The following is a 20,119-nucleotide window of genomic DNA, read 5'->3' as shown; positions in this document are numbered from 1 at the left end:
TTCCACAAAGCTTTTCATGAATAACTCAAAAAGTCCTTGACCAAAAATGCTCAAAATTTACATACTGCAACTGGAGACCATGAGTAACTATACCAGAAAGAATGCCCACGATTCATCCATAGGTGGCGCTATACTAACTGATTCAAATCTTTTTGTGAATAACTCAAAAAGTCCTTGACCAAAAATGCTCAAAAGGTACATGCTACAATTAAAGACCACAAGTAACTATGCCAGAAAGAACAACCGTGATTCATCTGTTAATGGCGTGATAGTAGCAAATTTGGTCGCAGCTATTGCAAATCTGTGCTTGTTTTCTCACAATTTGGTGTAGGCTACCCTAAAATATTATTTATAGATTCAGATTTAGATTCAGACAACTTAATTGATCCCACGTGAGGCAATTCATTTGTAGCATACTCATCCCAAGCATCAACCACAACATACAATGTTATGCAGAGTCCAGTAAAACAGACCGCTAGGTCATTGAAGGGCACATTGAATGGCCCAAGTTTAAAAAAATATATTGATAAAAATATTTTAAAAAAAGTAAAAAATATTGTTAAATCCAATATTATAAGAATCTGTAGCCTATTATTTTTGTTTTTTGATTCGTGGAGAAAGTATTTTGAGTATTTTAAATACAAAATTACTCCACTCAAAAGTATTTTGTTACAAATTACATTTGCTTTTTATCGGCCTTATCAAATACAAATTACAAAATAAATAAGTATTTTAAATACAAGTAATAGAAATACTACCCATCCCTGCCTAAGAGCAATTTAACATCAACAAGGAACCTAACCTGCATGTCTTTGGACTGTCGGAGGAAGCTGGAGCACCTGCAGGAAACCCACGCTAACATGAGGAGAACATGCAGACTCCACACAGGAGGCCCCAAGCTGCCAAACGGGCTCAAACATGGAAGCCTCTTGCTGTGAGGTGACAGTGCTACCCACTGCACCACCACCCCTCCAGTGATTTCCTGTGTGTCTAATTCAAATAGACAATACAGCCTCTGAAGAACATTGCTACTGTATCATTATTGTATTTACCATATTTATTTACTCTTCTGTTCACAACTGCTTCTAGAAGCATAGAAGCAGGAAGACCATTTTTCTTTAGTCTATTGATTTAATCACAACTAGGTCATTGGAATGGCAATTAAAATGTACTGCATTGAATGGATACAGGACGATATTGCTGTGTTCAACAGATTAAGCACAATGCATATGTTTAATTGGCCTCCAGTCCACATTATTGCAGTACAATAATATAGAAAAAAAACCCTTAAGAAGTGGTTTACGTGCAGTACATGACTAGCCATACTGCCATCTAGTGATGCCATAACTAAACAAAATTACTAAACAGGAGCATGCAGTTTTGACATCATTGCACCAGACTGTCTAATTGGCAAACTGCAAGCAAAGCCAAAGTTTGAAATAGGAGAGGAAGAGGCTCAGATCAAAACCAAGATCAGATAATCTGCTGACAGAACTTGTCTCGTCAACACATTACTATGAATTGTGGATGACTGCAGCGAACGCCCCCATGCCTCATCCTGGGTGTCAGTGTCAGGAACAATTTTACAGACACAGTGTGTGGACTCTTTTGTTTGTAACAAAAAGTGCTTATCACTGCTGTGCTGCTGTCTTGGTAAAGATAGCAGCTCATTACTTTATTTCCACTTACTGTAAATGAGCACATTAGGACTCCGCTGTTTATTTTCTTTCCATTACATGTAAATGAGAGGCACTGGGAGATGAATGGACTCATAGAGGCACAAACCGTTTTCTGGCCTGAGTAAAGTTCACAGATCCCTCATATACTGATGGCTAACTTTAACCTCTGCGTTCACAGCTCCACTATTTACTTTAGTTTCTGGATGCAGTCAATGGTCTGCAGGAAGCATTGGTCCAGAACGAGGGAATACCTCTGAGGAGAAGGATGGAGAAAGGAGTCATTCAAACCTGGAATGACAAATAGGTGAGGCTGTTTACGTATGCTGTGTTTACATAAGTTTGTGTTTGGTTTGGTGGGTTATTGGGCATTTTGGAATAAATCTACACCTTTCTGCGTAATACAGCTACATAAAACAATATTAAAATTGTTTGGTGAAGTGTAATTTATTTGAAAGTGATGACACTCTTTAATGACTGAAGTCAACAGGAGTAGTCACATTGATCTACGACTACATTGGTTTTTAACTTAAATCACACAGTAAAATGCGTATCAAACAGCAACAGGCTTGAATTAAAACCAGTCTTTGGCCTGGTTCCTATCAAGTACCACAAATAAAAAATTCAGATTACATGTTTGAGAAAATATTCCACATGCTCACAAACACTGACTACATTTTTATGAGTTTGTGTTATGGCGGATTTGAAAAACAACCAAACAAAAATTTATTAAGTTAAACATTTTGCCTGGAATCAGATGCAGTTAGGGACCATGACAAGTATTTGCTCCATCAACACCCTTTCTGACGCACATTGCTACATTTGATACACATTTGGCAGCTCTGCAGGGCATGTAGTCATAAAGCTTACGGTATCTCATCCGTTCCTCCGGTGACACATCTCACCCGACTACATTAAAGGGTGCCTCACCTTCTATCCAGGAGGTATTCAACACAAGCTGTTTTTTGTTTCTCTGAGCATAAAGGCTTTCTTCATCACGTCCAAACTCTGATATTTTTGTCTTGTGGCACTTTCTCGCTCAGTCCAATGGGGACCTGCCAATCTCCCACAGGGTCCTGGAAGAAATAGTGCGGTATTTGAAGCAGCACACTAACTCAGCCATGGTTTTAAATTAAGCGTGATGTGGAGGGAGAGGAGAAGCAGGAGGGGTCGAGGGGGGGGGGTTTCTGCTGAAATCCTGTTGGCTACATCGGAAGAAAATAACTCGGATGTTAGCATGAATGTAAGTATGAAGGGCACTCCCACCAGGCTACGCATATCCAGACAACCTTTGGTTTAAGAAGCAAATATCACATGCTGTACATACGTGTGACATGCTCTGGGGAGCGTGTGGAGGACTACAGTGGGAGTTTGTGCAGCTTGAGCCCGCATTCATTTACAACCACTATTCCCACACAGCTGGTCAGAAGTCAGAAATGATTAGCGGTAATATTTAAAAGGGATATTGACGTTTTGGGGAACTTAACTGGGGTGTTTACTATTTGGCTTGGCCTGTCACACATTTATGTCCAACCTTCTGGGGCCAAAAAAACTCTAGGAAGGTCACAGCTATGAATGTAAACAATATATTATAAACATTTGGTGAAGATTTGGTTGCCCTGTCATTGATTGGACTGGATGTCTCATTACCTTACAAAAATACTTTAAACACAGACACTTTTGCTCTCTATACCTGAAATGCACTTAAGGTTAACAGCAGAGGATAGATTTAATAAAATGTGACAGTGACATTTATAAAACAGCGAGCAGACAAAATCAGCATCAAGCATTTCAGTAAACAGTAGGAACATGTCTGATGCCATCAGGGTTAAGCTAAAAGCCCCGCTACTCAAGATACTCGAGCGCTTAAACTGAGGCCACCAAACGCACGAAGCAACCAACATAAACTGTCTTTTGATGATTCAAATGGAGATCCGTATGACGTTTGTGTGACAGAAGAGGAGAGCCTGTTTCCTGCAGGCTGCTGTTTGTCATGTGTGACAGGAGAAGGTAGGGCTCAGCTGGACGTGAGGTTGAGCAGGGACCAGCCAGTTCCCCTGGTTAGTGTCTAGTCTGGGCTGTCACAGAGCCTGCAGGAAAACATGCTTGGCTTGTCTCATCTCGTCACTGCAGAGTTGCAGGTCACGGTGGAGAGTGCTCTTTAGCGATGCCCTCAGTGCCTCTGTTTCCTCCAGCTAAATGAACAGTCAGGAGACGACATACACGAGCAACATGAACATCTCTGTGCAGCCAGCATGTCCACTGCCATGCATTATTATCTCTGTTATCTAGTTTAAATCTTATCATTGGAAAAATAAAAATCATCATCAGTGCAAGACATCCACAGTAGCGTCAAAGTTAGAATAAAACATTTCCAAATGCCAGCGATTTGGTGGAGAGTGTTCAGTTTGCTATTCAGTTCCTGTTCCTCACTGAGTCCTGCCACCCTGGGGCTGAGGGACACAGCTCCTAAGGGACACAGTCATGTTGGCCAGAGGTGAGACAGACATGGGAGAAATTAAGTCAGTGCGCTGAAAAGACATTAAATAAATAAAAATTTGCTTGACATTTTTGACATGTCATGCTGTTACTGACCTTGGCATACCAGTTCTACCCTTGCTGTCTGGACAGTCGTTACTTGGAATCTAATTTTGTCCTCTCCAGCTGCTGCTCCAGGATCACTGTCCTGCGGCGCTCCTCCTGGTACTTCTGTTCCGCCTCCAAAAACCTCTGGTTCAACTCTTTCTCTCTGGAAGATTCAAGCAAGGTCTTTGATAGTTAGAAATCAATTTCAATATAACACAATAAAACTGAATAAGTTGTTGCCTACAGTATATTTTATAATCATTAATGCTAAATCATTAATGTTAAAATTAAGTTATTTGCCTTAATGTCTGCTACATGCAATGTCTAGTTTTGAATTTCAGTGAAAGGGTGCAATAATATGAAGCCTTCAAAGGACAACTCTTGGTTTCAGTGCACGCCTCAGTCATGGTTTTAACTGGATAAATGAATGAAAAGGACTCCAAGGTTAAGTGGAAGCAACCCTGTAAGCAACGGAAACAGAAAGCAATAAAAAGTGGCCTTGAAGTGGGCACATACAACGGACGACAAATGAACTGAATATTGTAGTGGTGCAGCGAGACAGCATTCAATCACATTTTTTTTTAGAAAAGGTCATTCTGATGTCTGAGATGCACAAAAACATCAAAATTGCCAAATGAAAATATATGTCATACGAAAAATAGCATCTCAAAGGTTCAGTGCTCCTCATAGGGATCAATAAACGAACCTCCAATCAAACAAACCCTCCAAATAAACGCACACACACGGATAATGACACCTGAGGAAATAGGATTCATGCTGTTTTGTCCTTTGTTGTGGCAGTTTTTCATGCTCAGCTCAGAATACTGACATTTTATTATATTACATTACATTACATTAGTCTTAAAGACAGACTGGATCACGTCCACAGAAAACAGTCCTACATCACCACCTTTGATGAGGACACCAACAAGATACTGCTGATTCTTTATTCAGCTGCTGTTTGCTTGGTGCTCTCAGACTTCATCCTCAGACAGAAAGGTAACAGAATACAAGGTTCTTGCCTTTGAAGACCATCTATGACAAATGCTGCTGGCACAAAGCCTTAACGTATTCTCTTGTGGTATTTTGTTTGAATCAACAGATTTAAAGCTACAGATGAATCTGTGTTAGAAGTGATGATGAGCAACAACAAACACCATGTACCACTGACAGTAGGAAATAAAGGACAATAAATTGAAGAAGTCTAAAGAGTAATTACTTTGTCTGTAGGATGTTAACCAGCTCAAGGAGTTGGTCCTTCTCCACACAGATGTTTTTATATTCATCACACTGGGTCATCAGCGCGCTCACATCAGCTGAACATTGTGGACATCTTGAAGAACTCGGACTTCTGACAACAAAAGGATACAACAATATATTTTGCTGTTAATTTCACAGTGGTACATAAATTTATGTGTAACAATGTTTCAGGAAATTTATCTCCACTTACTTGAATTCTGCACTACTTCCCACAGCAGGCAGCACCAGTTTATGACCGAATTTAGAGACTGAACTGGAAAAAGGTGACACAGTTATATTAACAGAAATCCCTCTCTGGCAAAGCTGTGAGGCATCAAACAAAATCAGTAACCCGATTATAGAAAGTCCCCCATTAGCCAGACTGAATAATTAACCCTTGCCAGACAAAATGTCTTAGACCCCAGTCTCAAATCACATTAAAGTAATATTATATGCATTCATATTCAAATGATAATTTAGCATGTTTATCAATAGCATACATACCCTGAGGATGTTATTCTCTTGTTAATGCCTCCCTCTTCAGGAGGAAATCCTGAACTGCAAACGGCTGTCTTGAAGCTGGACTCTCTTTCCATGCCCTCTTCCTGCAAATCAAATACAACATTATTTTTGCTGAGCTTCTACGTTGTTCCCATAATTTTGCCTCTCTTTTTTTTACCTTGACAGAGAGCTGTTGGATTTCCTCCTCTAGTTCTTTGATCCTGACCTCTCTCTCCTCAACCATCTGCTTCAGTTTCTGGATAAGAGCGTTGTACTCTGAGGGCTCGCTGCTCAGCTGTTGTCTCGGGCTACGCCAGGTCTCCTTGTTCTGCACGTTCTGCTGTTGGCTGAGTCGTCTCAGCACCTCCTGCATCTGAGTCTGCTGCTTCTGCCAGAGGTAGAGGGGACAATTATTGCTTAGAACAAGGCACGGACACGCAGAAGATCCTTCCATCTGTAGTCTGTGGCTTATTTTAACTCGTAAAAAGAGACGTGAAATCCCTGATTATTTATTAGTATTTGGTCTGTGTAACAAGAACTGAATTGAGGAGTTAATAGACCATTACATATATTAACATTAACATTCAGTGCCTTACCAGCAGGGCATCCACAAGCTCATCATCATGTTTACCCTTCTCCAGGAGAGTAGAGATCTGGGCTTTCAGAGATTTCATTTCAGCAGACAGAGACTTGTTCCTGGCTTTAGAGGCATCCAGCTTTTTCCTTACATCCTCGTGGTCTTTCAGGAGGGCCTCATAGTCTGCTGAGATCCTCTGTGCAGTTGTGGAAGGAGAGCAGGGCCTCATCAACAAATTCACATTTCCCTTTATTTCCAGCTATTGTATACACACCTCAAATGCCTCCCTCTTCTCCCTCTCGATGGTCCGGATGTAGGTGAGGTTCCTGTCTTGAGGAGGGGTTTTTTGAAGGACCCCCATGCCCAGAAACTCTTCCTCTGCACTCGGGACACATGACTGTCTTTGTTGAGTTGACTGGTTCAGCTGCTGCTCAAGGTCCCGCACCTGTTGCACAATACCCACTTGTGTTAATGTCAGTTTTATGTATTTGTTTTATATGTCTGCTATCTTATATTAGTGACTTTGCAAAGCACTTTATTAACTCTGTAAATAACTTGATGACTTTATTTGAGAAGCCCATTATGACAAAATTCATCATTTTTAGCTTACCCTTGTCTGAAGAGCCAGTATCTGCTGAGAGCGACCTCGAAAGCTCCCAGGGCAGCTTAGTAATTGCTGAAAGTTCACCTCCTCTCCAACCTCATTGATTAAAACCTACGGTAGCAGATCATATTTTGGAATACAGAAGTCACTGATGATTAATAATATGAATATGTGATATTCTTCTTGAGCAGCTCAACATAAATGAATACTTGCCCGCTAAATGGTCATTTGTGTATCATTTACTCACCCCATGTTACAGTGAATTTAAGAAAAAAACTTTGTTTTTCTCACATGCCTATAATGAACGAAGAACCCAAAAACTGATAAAAATCTTGTTGATTTAAGTCATAGGGAGCAGAACTATATCAACAAATCTATTTATGAACTCAAGTCGTAACCAGTCGTACACTCATGACTTCTTTAACATATGCGTTTTTGCTAAAACAAAACACTTTGCATAGACAGTTGTTACCAGCCCACCCTTTTTCCCCTTTAAAGGGATAGTGCACCCAAAAATGAAAATTCAGCCATTATCTACTCACCCATATGCCGAGGGAGGGTCAGGTAAAGTTTTAGAGTCCTCACAACACTTGCAGAGATCCAAGGGGAGAGGAGGTAGCAACACAACTCCACCTAATGGAGGCTGACGGCGCCCCAGATTCAAACGTCCAAAAACACATAATTGAAACCAAGTGTCCTGAAGCCCCGACATAAAAAGTGCGTGCACGTGAGCATGGTGCACAGAGAGGCAGTTAGAGCTGCAGGCTACAGTGAGGCTAAAAACAGAGTTCAAATGACGTTTTTCTAAACAACTTTTTATGTCGGGGCTTCAGGACACTTGGATCAGTACGGACGAGCAGTATGGAGATATTTTGTGGTTTCAATTATGTGTTTTTGTACGTTTTAATCTGGGTTGCTGTCAGCCTCCATTAGGTGGAGTTGTGTGGAGCAAGTGATGTGAGGACTCTAAAACTTCCCCTGAGTCTCCCTCGGCATATGGGTGAGTAGATAATGGCTGAATTTTCATTTTTGGGTGCACTATCCCTTTAAGGGCTGTGGCCTTGTGGGTAACCTGTGAGAGTGTGACATGTACTTCATGTTGTAAGTGGAGGGAAGCAGCTCTCTCAGGGTGACATGGTGAAGATGGCAGTAGGATTAAGTGTCTAGATGAGCTCAGGGCTGCTGTTAAACCCCATGTTTGTTGTTTTGTGGTGAAGACTACAATAAAGTCAATGATGGTGAAGGCACCCGAACGCCTTGTCATTCTTCCTTCTGCAAATGGTCCGGACCGCAAGAAACTAGTTACCAGCTATTAACAAGCCAAGCTAAAATTAATGTTAAAAAGCCAGCATGTTCCTAACTACAGTTCGGACACTGTGAGAGGTAACATAGTGCAGGTGTGCTTCTTATCAATGCTCGAGAGTGAAATGTGTTAAATATTGGTATTTTAGCAAAACAAACGCATGCGTTTGGAAAGTACAGAGCAAATGAGACTTGGTTTGTACTGCACAAGCTGTGTGAGAGTTTGTAGATGGATGTTTTGATTTAGTTTTCTGTTGTTAAAGCAGCTGTGTGGAACTTTTTACCATTCATAAAACTGTCCCTAGTTCGTACCCCCACTTTTGTCTAGTAACGTCACAACAAACGCCACAAAATTATCTGTGACTGTGACCATGAACACAAATATACAGCAGGCAGTTGTCCTCAGTTTATAAGAAATTCAGAGCTACACCAGAACATTTATGATTTTCCTCTCGCTCTCCAAAACAAATGCATGTGGTAATTGCCAGTTGCAGTCGAGATTTTACAAATGAAGCCGAATGCTGGCTGCAGTCGGAATTTTACGACACCAGGCTATGGGTGTCATACCGCTTCGACCAAAAGGGGCACTACAATCAACGAAAACGTAAAGTTCCGCACAGCTGCTTTAAACGTGGTCCCCATGACTTAAATTCATCTCGACTTTTTCCGTTTTTGGATTCTTCATTTACTATGGAGGCATGCAGAAAAAAAGTTGTCTTCCTGAATTCAGCGTAACACAGAGTGATTAACATACAAATGGTCATTTGCGGGGTGAAGTGTTTCTTTAAGGCAGGAAAAAAGATGCTACCTTCTGAGCTACTTTTAACTCCTGTTTGACAGATTGAACCTGGTTGCGATACTCAGTCACTTTCAGCTGGGAAGCAGCTAATTTTTCCTGCAGAGATTTCACCACTGGATTTTCCTGCTTTTGTGAACAGACGATGCATGATTCAGATTAAGGTGTCGTCATTAAAGTTGGGAAGACATGAAAAAAATCCCCTCTTGGTGAATTTGTACATTAATAATCACCTCACAGCCCTCAGATGACCTCTTATCCTGCGCCTTTGTATCAACCCTCTGCCCAGGTGGAGAGTGCACCAAAGCCGCCTGCAGCTATAGAGGGGAGAAGAACATTACACTTATTTGTTAATTCATTTATTTCCTCTGTAATAAATCAGATCATTTTCAAAACAGGAGTGTAGACAACTGTATAGTTTGAAACAGTTGAGAACAGTTGTGTGCTGAGATGATGAACATCCATTCACAATTCAAATTAAATGACACACCTAATGCAAAACGTTTTTTTCTTTACCTCTTTCTCAAGCTCTTTGACTCTGTTGCTGTTTTGCTTGGTTTTAATCTTTTCTTGCTCAATTTCAGCAGTAAGCTCTCTATTCTTCTTGGACAGCTCAACAATCTTGGTGGCCGCGATATCCCCTGCCAAGCCCGATGTGCCTAAATGGACGGTTGGATAAGTCACGAGGAAGCTGTGATGTACCTATAACATTACTTTGGTGCAAGGCTATGGTATTATACCTGCTAAAGCCAGACGTTCTTCTTCTCTTTTCTTCTTCAGGTGTTTAATTTCAAAATCCTTCTCGCTGAGAAGTTTGAAGAGCCGACCGTTTTCATCCTTGAGCTCCCTCAGCTGGTCCAGCAAATTCTGATTTTGATTCTCATTCTGTAACAGTCTAGTGGGGTAATTGAAATTAACACTGAATAGATGACAGTGATTATTGCAAGTTAAAAACATGATTTTTCATATCAATTCAGGTGATGACTACTTCCAATGTAGAATTCTAACATGTGCCAATTTAAAATGTCAAAACAATTTAAGCTGCATAGAGGGAAAACATTTATTTTAGCCTTTGTAAAACTCACCTGTGTTTGACATCGTCCGCCTGAATACCTTGCTTAGACAGATCCAGATCATCCTCAGTAACACTGACATTAGGTTCTTTCTCCTTTTTCCTGGCCAGTTTTCTTTTCTCCTGCTGTTTTTGTAGCGCCTGGTACTGGAGCCGCAAGTCATTCAGTTCGTCATCCTCCATGATCTATGATTTATAGCATGAGAGGAAAATAATCAATTTATAAAAGTGGGAAATGACAGGAGGAATACATATTGTGGCTAAAATTGAGTGGGATTTTGGTTATAGTAATATTATGGATACTTAAACATGAATTTCTCTCCATTTAAAGGCTGCAGCACAAATAAGTGATGCAGTTTTCCTCACTTGTTTGTTTTAGCTGAATGAACATAACCATCTCCTTTACCAGCTTGATCTTAGCTTCAATTTTACTTATTCTTTTCATGGCAGACCAGGTTTAACAACGCCTTAAAATAAATGTCCCAAATTTTAGTTAATCATTGTGTAAGTAGCAGCACAACAAGGTCCTTCTCTTTATAGTTCCTCAACATGGCTTAACTTTAAGTGCCTCCTTCTTGTTGCTAGTCCATGACTGTCAGGTACAGGGGTCTTACTGATGACCCCACTGACCTAAATGTGGTCGGTCAGGAGCCTACACAGTCTGATATTTTTTAACGTAACGTCAGGAGCATTTAGCGATTGGTAACGTTGCTGTTTATGATACTTTAAGTGGCTGTCAACGATAGTTAGCTAGCAGAACTGTACTTCCAGCCTTCCAACTCCTTATTAAACGGCATATAATATTAATTGCACAAGCTTCTGATAATAGAGAAATAGCTCACCTGTCATTTATCACCGTAGCGTCCTTATAAACAAAGTAAAAGCTGATTTACACCGCAGCATTTTGTACCGTAGGTGAAGAAACTGTTAGCTTCCCCCACTGATTGCGACGCTACTGTATCCATAGTAACAGCACTCCAGAGACTGAGGACAAGATCTCGCGAGAGCATGAGCGTAGTCATGGGAACAGCAGGGTGCTGAATGCTACCTAAGCTTCACCATAAGTTGACAGGTCTGTAACTTAAGTTAAATGTTTTTCAATTTGTCAGCATTTTTCACAAGTCAGTCACTAAAATTGAAGAAGAAGACTTGAGTGTGGTGTCTGTCAGTCGGTTTTGGATTTTGCGAATAGTTTTAGATAATTAAATGAGGCGGGAAATGAGGAGAAAAGTTAGCTAACGGTAACAGGTGCACGAGCTCGCGACTAATTAAGTCCTAGCTTGAATGTTAAACTTTACCAGAGCAGTTACTGCTGTCTAGCTTCTTGTTGTGTGCTGTTACATTTGGTTTTGCTGTAAGGTTAGTAGTTGTGAATATCTTGACATTACTTTAGCTACACTTCAAAAGGTGAAACTCATTTTTTGTCAAATAAATCTCAGTAAAGAAGGTATTTGTTTAAAGGGTGTTAACCTAAAGACAAAGAAGTGTTTAAAACCTGCTAAGAGGACTCATTAGTAAAGTGTGAGTAGTAGTAGTTGTCTTATGGGAATATAATAACCTCCTGAGACTCCAGCTTTTGTTTGGCATATACTTTCAGTTTCTCCTGGCTATTTGGGATTAGTAGGACTTTATAAGTTGAAAAACTAATCATTGTCTTTGATCACTAAGTAGTGTGCTCATATGAGGACAATTTTTAATAGTCGCAATTCTGTAATTAAGTATAAAACAGTTTACGTCAATGAATGAACATTTTGTGCAACAACAAAATGGAAAACAATGCACCATTTTGTAACTCTGTGGGTCAGAGGTCACTGTTCAAGTCTAAAACTGCTCAAAACCATTCATTTCAATACCTGATCATGGCTGAGCAAAACGAAATTGCAAGTGATTTCTGAAACATTTCTAAAAGTCTTGTGATTTATTCATTTTGTAGCTCTGTGTGGATTTTCTTTGCTCCACAGTCCAAGCTAGTAATGTCCTTTTTGTCTGTAGGAGTCTGTCACACCTTACTGGTCTATATAATGTGCTGCGATAATACAATAATAAAGTCCCAATGTGCCTAAATGAGTACTTTTTAATTAACAGCAACTCAGCTTGTTAGTATTGCTAAAATTGTTCAAATTTGTGTGCATTATTAAACTACAGATGTTGTTAAGCACAAATAAACAAGTTTCAAACATAAAATTTGATCAGGTTTTGTGTCTTGTCCACTTTTGTGTCAGGATCGGCATAAGCAGAATAAAGTATAAGTCACAGCAAACCCAAAATATAATGTCCAGGGTCTCAGGAGAATAACTACAAATTATAATAATCCATAATCCACAAATTACAACTAGCATAAACCATCATGTTCTGAACAGACACACCATAGACAATAACAAAAAACGTGTGTTATGAAACAGAAAGCAGCAAACTGAACAGCAAACTACAAACCTCTTAGTCCAGCATGCTGGGAAATGTGGGTGTCGCTACAATATTTTATATTAAATATCATTTCCATTTGTATTTATATTTATTTCTTTAAAATGGTCTTACATTTTTTAAAATCCTAACAGGCCTCACAAGCCCCTGTGAAGCTTTGGCGCCCCCCAGTGGAGCTTAGGACCCCCAGGTTGTAAACCAGTGTCCCACATGACCACAAGAGGGCGACACACTCCACAAAGCAGCTTTTCTTGTCAAACTGCTAAAGGTAAATAGACTGGGAGGGGGTCTACAGTCTCTAACATGTCATGCCAAATACACAATAGCACATTGGTTTTATATGTTCAGAGTGGATGATACTTGTTATGGATACATCCAATCCTATCAAACACACCCATCCATATATATATTCTTAGTTTTAATAAACTCTAGAAACAGAAAAGTACTTATTCATTCTCATTTGATAGTGATTCCAATGGAAGATTTTCAAGTGCCATCCTTTGACCCAGGTTTGGAGGTAAGGACAACCTTATGGATGTTGATTTGATTGTTTGTACAATGCATGAGTAGTGATGAAAGTGACAGGATTTACATAGTCATGTTTACACACACACCATCAGCAGGTGTTATTGTGAAGAACCAAACAGGTACGTGACATCCGTGCTCTCCACCTGCATTTTTATGTGGCAGGCAGCACAGTGTAACCTGATTAACCGCAGTTGGCATCATGCTCACAGAAAGTCCAAGTCACAATGACACAGCTTTTTAGAGCATCCTGCCACCTTAAATTGATGTCATCCATTTCCTGTTGAAATAAGATCTTTGGGCGTGCGTCAAAGCACTAAACATTGAGACATCAGTGAGACAAAGCAGAGCAATTTTATATGATGGGAGGAGCAGGTTACTGTTCAGGGATGTGTAATGGTTTTAGGACATCAAGTGATGCACAATGAAGTGAGCACTAAACAGTTTCCAATTACCAGGAGTTTCAAGTAAGGACATTTGACCTGACATCCAAGGACATAATGTCTCATAAACTGTACACTTAAAGGACAGTAGGTGAAGATACACCAAACTAAAATGAATGTCGTCCTCAATAAATCCTGTTGTCACAAATGTTTTAATGTTCACCTTTTGTTACATCCCTGGAGGCTGTAGTTTGCGGGGCTGTTGAATCGTAGTGTGTTGTACTGAGAAGTGTTTCTAATACGAACTAACTGTTAACTATTGTATTAGATTGTTTGTGTTTTAGCTAGGAGCAAACAAGAAGCTAAAAACTGAGTATATGTTGGGATTTCTTATGAATAAGCTAAAACAGTCAAATTATATTCAGTGCACTTTGGAGAGGTTTCAAAACAAACAACAGAATTTCAGAATTGCGAGAGTGGCGATTTTTATTTTCCAAAAAAAAAAAAAAAATCAAAGAAACTTTCACCAGAACATGTTCTGTATTTGCACACAAGATTCAAAACTCAGTGAATAACTTAAGTAGGCATCTATGTTAGCATATCACAAGGTAGGCTACATGATATTTTACTGCACAGTCTGTAGGTTTACCTCAGTCAGTTTAGCTCATATGTCTCTGGAAGATTTGTGAAGTTTCTGTAATGAAACATTGGACCCATGTGTATCACAAAATAAGGAAAGAGAGGCTTGGCCTTTACAATCAATATTTAAAACGAATAAGAACTTATTTCTGCAAGAGACCTTTATGGTTTTGTTTCCATTTAAGATGTGATAACTTTATAAATGGGTTTTTTGCATTATAATCTGATACCATGGTGAGTCTCAAACCAAATCGTGTCCTTGTTAGAACAACGTGTAAGCTCACACGCCTTGTCTGTAGACCACATGATGACAAAGCCCTCCATAACAATACCTAATGCCCTGGGATGCCCCCCTTTTTTTATAAACGTCAGCAAAGGTGCAATCATTTTTTATTTGGCAAAAATCCTTACATTGGTACATCAAATAATTTGCCTGGTGTGAGACAATAAAATAAACACAAGGAAAATAAAACATCAGTCTACCTGCCATTGGTGGTAATTTTTAAATCTTTGTCAAATTATTTTTATGTTCACTGATTGAAACCTTTTAAACAAGAGGCAACACAACTACCTGTCATGTCACCTGTCCACACTGATATCAAACCAGCTGGGTTTACAACCGCAGACACAGAGTGACCAGTGTTTAATCAGCTGAGATCAGTGAACCTCCTTCTCAACAGGGAAGTGATAGCTTGACCCTCTGGTATACTACTTTGAGGATATGAAGTGTGACCAATAAGTTAAACCTATTTACAGTGTAGGTGAGCTGCTAAAGGGATGTGCACAATCAAAAATGATGACACATCTGAAAAAATAAACTTTCCACACACCTTAATATGAGGTAATATTAAGGGACACAAAATGTCAGTGTAAGAGTCCATGTTCACTTCTGTTGCGCTGCTTTCTGTTCTTCTCTGGGTTTTACAATGTACTCTCTGTACATTGAATACAGGACCCCTAAAATCAAAGAAACAGAGGGAGAAGTTATACAACGACTCTTACGTCTACTTAAAAACATTGATCATTGACAAGTAATAATGGTTGTAATATGCCCAGCTGAAATCCAGACCTTTATAACAGTAACAGTTTTAGTTCAAACTACGTATGTTATATGAGGTGATTACATCAGCATTGTTGTCTCATTCTTTATTTGTAATAGTAATGTTTTTGAACAAAAGAAGTACATTTTATTCCAAACCACTTGTTACGACAATGATTTAAAAAAAAAAAAAAGTGTCCCACTAAATGACCAAACAAACAAAAATCAAAGCAGCTTTACACAAACTGAAACACTGCAACTGAGATCATAATGATCCAAGCTACATACCAACGGTCATGGCTCCGACCACGAAGCCTTGGGCAGCAACACGCATGTGGATCAGGTGAACTGACATTTTTGTGTCTCCCCGATGTTTCATTCTCATAAGCTTGTACCCAACGATGGCAAAGAATCCAGCCATTCCTGCGAAGAGTAGAAAGACAGATTAATCTACATTGAAGACTCACTGAAACAAAGTCAGAGTCTGGTATTAAGTATTAGTCATGGCGTAAACCTACTGGAATACATCTGGGGAAAAAACAATATTGTTTTAACTAAAAGTATTTGAATTGATACAAATTAGTTTAATATAACTTTTTAATTATGTAACCATGTCTGCACAAGATGTACTGTACTCACCCACTGGGACAAATGGATTCTCCTTTGCTTTTCGCAGGAACTTGGACTCATTCTCTTCGTAAGCAGACATCTTGACTAAATAGAAAAGAAAGAAGAGAAAAGTTAGGTTTCGTATATTTGATGGTATTTGTGAAACACAGCATGCTGGCTCAGTGTAGAGGGAATCCATCCATTGTTAGATCCATGTTAAATCCTGACTGTAAACCTTAATTACATATAAATAAGTTTGAAGTTTGAACCTACAAAATAAGTTTAAAGTCGTACCCCAAGCTGGTTTTTAACTCGCTGTTCAGATCGTATGTTAGTACCACATGAACTGCTCAGAGGTTACGCATGAAGGGCAGGGGAAGACACATCCTTTTATAGGCCTGAATGACTACCTGTTCTGCATTGTAAGACAAATAAACCATTGTGCAATGCTTAGTTATACTCTTTTAGAGTGGCTTACAGTTTGAACGTAGGCCAAATAAACGCCCCAGATAATAAAATAAAACAATCCAGCGATTACTTCAGTTTTGATATCAGATAAAACCTCAATTACGCCACAGTGGGCAGGGCTGAGTCTTACCTGATGGAGGAGGGTGCTGTTATTTGAGTCGCCTGTAGAAAAAATTATCATAGAGAGAGGTTTTAGGAGTGTTTAGTCCCTCAGATCTCATGTACTGTATGAAGGAAGTAATGAGCCGGCTACGTGATGTAACTAGCATCGCACGCAGGTCTGACGTCAGCAGGGTCAGGAGTGTGTTGTGTTCATGTCCTAGGACAAAATGGTAAAAATAGATGCGCCTCGGAAATGCTTTGTAATAGTACTCTAAAATAGAATAGAGTTGTGTATCTTAGATAGTGAGCTTGTCAGTAATTAATCTTAACTTACAAATAGACAATTGAATTGAAAATTGCCTGGTTGCAGTGCAACAGATTGATGGTTATAGTAACTCCGATGTGTCATGAACGCAGCATCGCCTGGTGCCTTCCCGTCTCAATACAAAGACGCTGAAACAAATTGTACTGCCGGCCCGATAGGCGTGTCGTCTGTTTCGCAATGAAACACAAAAGTCATTCACGCAGTCAGCTGACCACATTGCAGTTTTTTTTCTGTACATATCATGTCCTGTTTAATATCGGAGAAAAGAAAGAACCTAACACTTCAGTAATGGGCGGTGTTAAACCACGTTGCTTTGCGCTTTTGTATAATCTCTCTTTACGCTATTCCCTTCCTCACCGGGGTTTAAACGACGGTGGAGGTAGCTGGAAGGGAGCTCTCTTGCTTCACGTATTGCTCTCTGGGATGATGTAACTGTGGGGTCTTGTCATGAGGGCTCCCGGTGGCACGTTTCTGCAACGTGCTGCATCCGGTCCAGAATATTGGAACAAAAAAAGATGACAAAACGTCTAGTTGTTGTCCGAGTTAATGGTCCACATTTTTAGATTTATGACCCACTCTTAAATTAGTTTGAGTAATAACAACAACAACAGGAATAACAGCAGCAATAATAATGATGATGATGATGTTAATAGGTGATTAAAGGTCTTATAATTATATCATCAAAGGCACAACCATTAACAGTATAAATTATAGTAGCATCAGCATGTGTATATTTATATTATTGTCTCTACAAATAATAGCATATGATCAACACTTTAGCATTAGAGCATCTTGTTCACATGTATATTTTAATGAAGAAATCTGTCTTCTAAATTGAACAACTTCTTATTCTGCCCAGACATAAACCAGCCAAATAAACCACACAAGTGACATACTAAAGAAGATTTGTTTACATAGAAATATTTGCTAAGTTAATTAATGTCATAAAATGTTATGCCAACTGAAGCAGCAAAGTAAACATGTGGTATCTTGACAACAGCATCATGCCACGCTTTTGTGAAAGCTCCTGCATTGTGTTCAAGCTATCTGAGAGTAGAAATCAAACGCAGCTTTGAAGCTCTAATGGGCCTGTGGCATTTTCTTCATGTAATTATGATGCACTATTAGTTTCCTCTGATCACGCACCAGGCCCTGATCTGCACCACAGATTAAAGCTTAAGCAAGGAGTCCTGCAAACAGTTGATCTTCCAGAAAAACCTCCAAGAACACAGAAACCACATTTTATATTTCTTTCCATTTTGTGTATAGTGTTATCTGGTGTCATACCTCACACTATACCTTCTGCTGACCCCGTCCATATGTCTCATATGTCTTTGCTGACCTGGAGAAGTAATATTATATTTTAGCTTTTCACTTTGCCGTGTGCACAGACAAGGAAATGACACTAAAATCAAACAGCTGTTCCAAAGTCAACTGACTAAGTCAAATAGCCAAGAGCCATATGTTGTAAATAAAGGCAACATTTCCACCCAGTGGTGAAGTGAGATCTTTACTCTTCAGTTTACAAGCTCACTGTGAAGATTCAAAACTATGGGGGGTATTAAAATCAATCACTCAATCGTCTTTACAGTGATAGTAATTTAGTCACACACATTCATATCTGCACAAGAAAGTGTGTGTGTGCTTCTAAGTTTATGTTCACGAGGCCTGACCTCTATTAGAAAGTGCTGTGATATGATGTTGTAGTTAACAAAAAAGGTCTCCTGTCATCAAGTAACCTACAACGACCACCAATAAAGTTATACAGCTTAAAACATATGAAATAGATTAAAAGTTTGTCGTAGTTTCAGACAGGCATACCTCCTCTATTAAGATGTTAGATCAAATCCATATACGATTCAAGCTTTTCATTCATAGAGGCATAAGGATTAAGCATTTCTTTTGTGTGTGCGTGTGTGTGTGTGTGTCTGTCTGTCTGTCTGTCTGTCTGTTTCCAACAACCGCAGCTTATCCTGACCATTATTGGAACAATCAGTCTAGCATTTTGTGTGCGCACTGTGTGCTCCAACACCCCTTGTGGTTGCAGTGATTCACAGTTGTTACTGACTGTTTTGTAAAGTCATTGACTCGTCACTCCTCTTAAACAGCTGGCAGGGGTTGCAGCTACAAACAACAAACCTGAGGCCACATTTCAGCCCTCATCATGGCTGAAAAACTGACATCCATAGAAAAGTTTGATCTCATTTTACTCCATACCCGCTATGTTATAATCCACTAAGATTAGACACCATATCACATGTATCACTCAACTGTTTTTGTTTTCTCTACCACTATCTTCACTGTAAGTAAGTGGGGAGGGACAATTCCCGCTGGCACCTGGATTTGTTCCATCTATTGCACGTCATTCCACACCAGGAGCATTTCAGAAGCGGAACGTTAGTGTGCAAGATTTTGTAGACTTGTAGATTTAATTGATTTGGTCATTTTTCCTTGATGTTGGTGTTTTTATCCTAAGTAAGTAAGTAGACTACGTACTTAAATGTCTTTTTGTGTGTATCTATTTCTGTTGTTTTTCCTACACTGTTGTGCTATAGTCTTTACCTGCAGCCAGTGTAAAATCGTCTAAAGTCCAGTTATGAAAGAGATGGATCAAAGACTTGTTGTTATATGCCTCCATGTTCCCGACAGCTTTGGCTGGAGGTGTTATGTTCTTAGGTTGTACGTTGGTCCCATTCTCGCAAACGCGATATCTCAACACCGCGAGGGAAATATTTCAAATTTGGCACAAATGTACAACTTGACTCAAGGACAAACTGATTAGATTTTGGTGTTCAAAGGTCACAGTGACCTCACAAAAGATGTTTTGGGCTGTAACTGAAGAATTCATTTTTTTATTATGACAACATTAAACATGAATGTCTGATGGAATAAAATGATGAATTGGTGACTTTTTATATCCAAAAGGTCAAAGATCACCTTCACTGTGGCATCATAATGTTCTGCAAAAACTTTTTCAAGCCATTACTCAACATCCTAACTCAGGAACAGAAGGGGAGACATTTGGTCAAATACTGAATTGGTGGTCTTTAGTGTCCACCTTGAAACTGTGCTGATTGTATAGATGTTCTAGTTAAACATGTTTTAGTGTCGGGGCGTCAGTGGCTTAGTGGAGGCGCCCCATGTACAAGGCTGTTGCTGCAGCGGCCCGGGTTCGAGTCTAGCCTGTAGCCCTTTGCTGCATGTCATCCTCTCTCTCCCTCTCTCTCCCTTTTACACTTGCCTGTCCTGTCCATT

At 39.6% G+C, this 20,119-nt stretch overlaps 3 protein-coding genes across 6 annotated transcripts in view; 1 reads left to right on the top strand and 2 right to left on the bottom strand.

Moving 5' to 3' along the window:
- Window positions 1–3,386: 3,386 nt before the first annotated feature.
- ccdc13 (coiled-coil domain containing 13) lies at window positions 3,387–11,324 on the bottom strand. 2 transcript variants are annotated; one of them, XM_049597625.1, is made up of 15 exons: window positions 11,196–11,324; window positions 10,367–10,539; window positions 10,022–10,176; window positions 9,798–9,940; window positions 9,515–9,598; window positions 9,294–9,410; window positions 7,190–7,294; window positions 6,854–7,024; window positions 6,599–6,775; window positions 6,181–6,390; window positions 6,006–6,106; window positions 5,713–5,775; window positions 5,482–5,613; window positions 4,272–4,425; window positions 3,387–4,145 (listed from the first exon to the last, which is right to left on the bottom strand). In XM_049597625.1, exons 2-14 carry the CDS (start codon window positions 10,534–10,536, stop codon window positions 4,311–4,313), a joined length of 1,743 nt encoding a protein of 580 aa, XP_049453582.1. In that variant the 5' UTR covers window positions 10,537–10,539; window positions 11,196–11,324; the 3' UTR covers window positions 3,387–4,145; window positions 4,272–4,310. The 2 variants fall into 2 exon arrangements, with proteins under 2 accessions (XP_049453582.1, XP_049453583.1); XM_049597626.1 differs by having other exon boundaries at window positions 9,294–9,407.
- A 54-nt stretch (window positions 11,325–11,378) lies between these two features.
- The window catches only part of gjc2 (gap junction protein gamma 2), a 62,198-nt gene continuing 53,457 nt past the window's right edge, over window positions 11,379–20,119 (top strand). For both annotated transcript variants that reach the window (XM_049597638.1, XM_049597637.1), the window contains exons 1-3: window positions 11,379–11,425; window positions 12,909–13,042; window positions 13,242–13,291. The gene's annotated coding sequence lies outside the window, so the exon portion shown is untranslated. The remainder of the gene's footprint in view (window positions 11,426–12,908; window positions 13,043–13,241; window positions 13,292–20,119) is intronic.
- Window positions 14,151–16,718, bottom strand: higd1a (HIG1 hypoxia inducible domain family, member 1A). Of its 2 annotated transcripts, none has more exons than XM_049597657.1 (4): window positions 16,568–16,718; window positions 16,000–16,074; window positions 15,649–15,783; window positions 14,151–15,278 (listed from the first exon to the last, which is right to left on the bottom strand). In XM_049597657.1, exons 2-4 carry the CDS (start codon window positions 16,067–16,069, stop codon window positions 15,205–15,207), a joined length of 279 nt encoding a protein of 92 aa, XP_049453614.1. In that variant the 5' UTR covers window positions 16,070–16,074; window positions 16,568–16,718; the 3' UTR covers window positions 14,151–15,204. The 2 variants fall into 2 exon arrangements, with proteins under 2 accessions (XP_049453614.1, XP_049453615.1); XM_049597658.1 differs by lacking the exon at window positions 16,568–16,718 and adding an exon at window positions 16,264–16,449.

The sequence above is a fragment of the Epinephelus fuscoguttatus genome, linkage group LG15 (assembly GCF_011397635.1).
Source record: "Epinephelus fuscoguttatus linkage group LG15, E.fuscoguttatus.final_Chr_v1".
NCBI lineage: Eukaryota > Metazoa > Chordata > Actinopteri > Perciformes > Serranidae > Epinephelus > Epinephelus fuscoguttatus.
The sequence above is the reverse complement of the archived record's forward strand: the minus strand, read 5'-3'. Positions and strand labels throughout refer to the sequence as shown.